The 3,420-nt window shown below is 41.1% G+C and overlaps 1 protein-coding gene across 1 annotated transcript in view; it reads right to left on the bottom strand.

Moving 5' to 3' along the window:
* The window catches only part of ptprea (protein tyrosine phosphatase receptor type Ea), a 110,104-nt gene that overhangs the window by 12,907 nt on the left and 93,777 nt on the right, over window positions 1-3,420 (bottom strand). The window contains exon 3 of the mRNA XM_037690919.1: window positions 592-663. Coding sequence (XP_037546847.1) covers window positions 592-658 — 67 coding nt within the window. The 5' untranslated portion in view covers window positions 659-663. The remainder of the gene's footprint in view (window positions 1-591; window positions 664-3,420) is intronic.

Genomic DNA, 3,420 nt, shown 5'->3' with positions numbered 1-3,420 from the left:
TACATACATATAAATATATATACATATATACATACATATAAATATATCCATCTGTCTAAACAAGTCTGTTGCTGCTTATTGTTCTGGTTCTGACTGTTATTGTATTTATTAAGATTTTTAGTATAGTTTTTAAAGACTGCCGTTTATTTAAAATATCATCCAAATGGGTCGCTTTTATTTATTTTTATACAAACGTATTGTTTACTTGGCATATTTTCAAAATAAACATTTTGTAAGTCTTTATTTTGGCCTTTTTTGTACCGAAAATTAACCGAATCGAGCCCTCCCTGAAACTGAACTGAAATGTGATTTTAGCGTACCGTTACACCCCTAGTACCTATATCAGCTAATGCTGCGTATTTTTCACACCTGTACGTTACTGAGTAACGTTTATTTTATATGTTTGAAAAATACCTCACTATTAATATCTATTAGACAGAACATAATTTGAAAAATCACCAGCCATCCCTTTAAACAGATGTATTCACAGCAGATGGCGTGTAATAATAATCATGTATTTAAGAAAAGATTTGTCGTCGTACGTGTTTTTGCATCGTTCTCATGTTAAAGCACACTTGTTTTTCTTGTTACCTTTAGTATTGTTGCCATTGCCAGTGGAATTTTGTGCGTCAGTCACCAGAAACAGAAGGGGGACCATTGTGGCTGCAAGAAAACAAAATGAAGACGGATATTAAATTAGGTGCCAGACATGTCTGCAAAACATTTTCATGAGAGCACGACTGCTGGATAATATCGCTATTCAGGGTCGCACAAAAGCTTTTGACAGATCTGAGACATGTTTCTTTATTTTTGACTCCTGCTTTCAGGAATGTGTTCATCGGGGCAAAGTTCACGAGGACACAATGGACCAACACACGCATATCCTGGTCATTTATTAGTCCTGTCGTAAAGCCCAGGTGTAATACTAAATATGTCCACACGGTGGCAGGATATGTCAGTCTTTGAACACGGGAAGGTCACAGTGAGTGAGCTTAGAGAAAAGAACATTTATTATTGCGAGAAAAAAGACAACAGTTGAAAAGTCTTATTCCAGTTTCATTTAAAAAGTGAATTATTTGTTGGCGAACATTAAAGTTTCACTTGGAGCAGCCATTGCAACTCAAAAACTGCATGAACACATAATGCATCATCAGGACTTCTTCCACTAAGGTCCACTGATGTAGCCGATACCAGCTGCTTTCCTTCGGCTATTTCCGTAACAAGGCCGTGCCGAAGCACAAGGGATTTCCAGGATGTTGCATGTGTTGGTTTTAAAGAATACTGCGTTAGAAATCGCAACACAAACGGCCAAACGACAAGATGCTATCACGTCTAACGGTTCTAAAAACAGCTTTTATCAGAGCTCTATTCTTGAGCATTCAGACCAGATTTTTCAAGTGCTTCGTTTTCATGCTGATTCTCAGATTTACAGATTACAGCCTTGATATGTTTGCAGCTTTAAATGCCTATTGTATTGCTCTAAATTAGAATTTTGGTCAATTGCACTGGTAATGAAGCGCAGCAGAGTCCCCCTGGCTGCAGGTGTGTGGGGCTCATGGCAGCTGCAGTTAAACGCGAGCCCTGGCCAAGCGCAGAGTCAATGAAGAACCTGTTGACGGTTCCACGCTGTGCCGCAGTGTCCTGTCTTGTGTCCAGGTTGGACAGCGGAGGAATGCGGGGGCGAGCGGAGACGCTTTACTGCAGCAGGGGGAGCGAGAGAGGGAGCAGAAGGTCCAGGTCAATAATAATTCCTGGAGCGATTAATAAACCCCAACATGTCAAGCCCAAGCTCCGTGGGGAAACGACTGATGAGGGGATTCTAATGAGAAAAGAGCAGAGGAGCGCCCAGCCCCCCTCCCCCTGATCCCTTCTGTTTAAGGTTTTCTCTGCAAATGTCAGGCCTGGACGAGGAGCCGGATATTGAGCTAAGTTTGAGGATCCTCAGGGTGAGACTGGTTGTTTACGATGTGGAAACATTCTGAACTTTCTGGTGCACAAACTGCACAGTTTAATGTTTTCCCATTTTGTCCATTTGTTTGGTTAAAATGTTCCAACGGGGACACTTGTAAGTGCTCGGAGCTATCCTCGCAGCTGAATCTCACCGTTCAGTTTTTACTGCTTATTTTTTGGGGTCTCAGAGCTCTCAGCTATCTCATTCCTTCTCCTTCACCTTTGGAAATATTACTCCGTCAGGTTTTAGCCTCCAGTCCTGCTGTGTGGCTCAGTTTCTCCAGTGGGACTCCGGGTCATTCTACTCCTGCTATTCATTTTGTCACTGCACCATTCTGCTGCCCGACCTCCTGAGAATCTCGCCCACTCCCTCCCCACTAACACAGCCTCCATCTCTGCATATATCTTACTCTTTTTTTTACTTAAAGCAATAGCTCAGATATTTTGAAGTCTAGTTCTGTGGAGAGAAAAGGTATGGACAATTAATATCTTACCTGTTGTAGACAGCTCTTTGAACGACATCTATTTGGAGAAAGAGTTCAACTTTGGCTTAACTGATGAGCAAACAGCTAGTCTGATCGAGGCCAGGATCACAGTGGATTGCTGCCACATTGTTATTCACAAAGATTTACACAATAGTATAAAACTAAAACCTATAAAACAGGCTCCTGTGTGACTATTAAGCTAGCTGTAGCAAATCTGCTGCAGTCCAAGACACTTCCTACTGGAATATCTGTATTTTAAACTTTTATAAAATAGGTTTTGTATAAATCGTTATGTTTATTGCGTGCACATGGGTGTGGTTAAAATATCTCATGAACCTATCAATGAATTTTTATGAAACTTGCCGAAAGTAACCAATCTAATCCAACATGGCTGCCACAACCAACTGATAAAAAAAATTGAACTCAGTGAATTTTACAGATCTTGAGATAAAACTGGATGTGGTCGTAGCTGAGTCATGGACATCTCGTGAATCAAATGAGATTTGACCAGAATGGATACAATGTTGACATTTCTCCACACAAGATGATTTTAGTTTACAACTCTGGCTTGAAAGGCGGCAGTTTCATACACAAGTTTGTTTCAGAATGACAGACAACTTGGACCTGCTCAGATTAGTCGTTTGATCATCAGTCCGGTCATTAAACTCCAAATGGACATTTTTTAAAGCCATCTAGAACAGGTAACATACCAATTATTCATAACGTGCCCATAGAACCCTTCTTCAAAAGATGTGAACTATTCCTTTAACTAAAATCAGTCTAGACCACAAGTCTCAGTTTTGCCCATTAGTCATTGTTTAGCTTGGGTCAGACTCAGGACCAGCAGCTAAAGTCAGACTGTCTGTCCACTCATCTGTATATTGTTCTCCTTCCATTTAGCACTCAGCAGCAAGTCACCAACCATTAGTCGGCCATAATGAAAATGGGTCATGAGAGATGTCAGCTCGGGGGGGGGGGGGGGGGG

The sequence above is a fragment of the Nematolebias whitei genome, chromosome 17, assembly GCF_014905685.2.
Source record: "Nematolebias whitei isolate Nwh7 chromosome 17, NemWhi1, whole genome shotgun sequence".
Classification (NCBI taxonomy): domain Eukaryota; kingdom Metazoa; phylum Chordata; class Actinopteri; order Cyprinodontiformes; family Rivulidae; genus Nematolebias; species Nematolebias whitei.
Note: the sequence above shows the minus strand (reverse complement) of the source record. Positions and strands in the feature narration are given on the sequence as shown.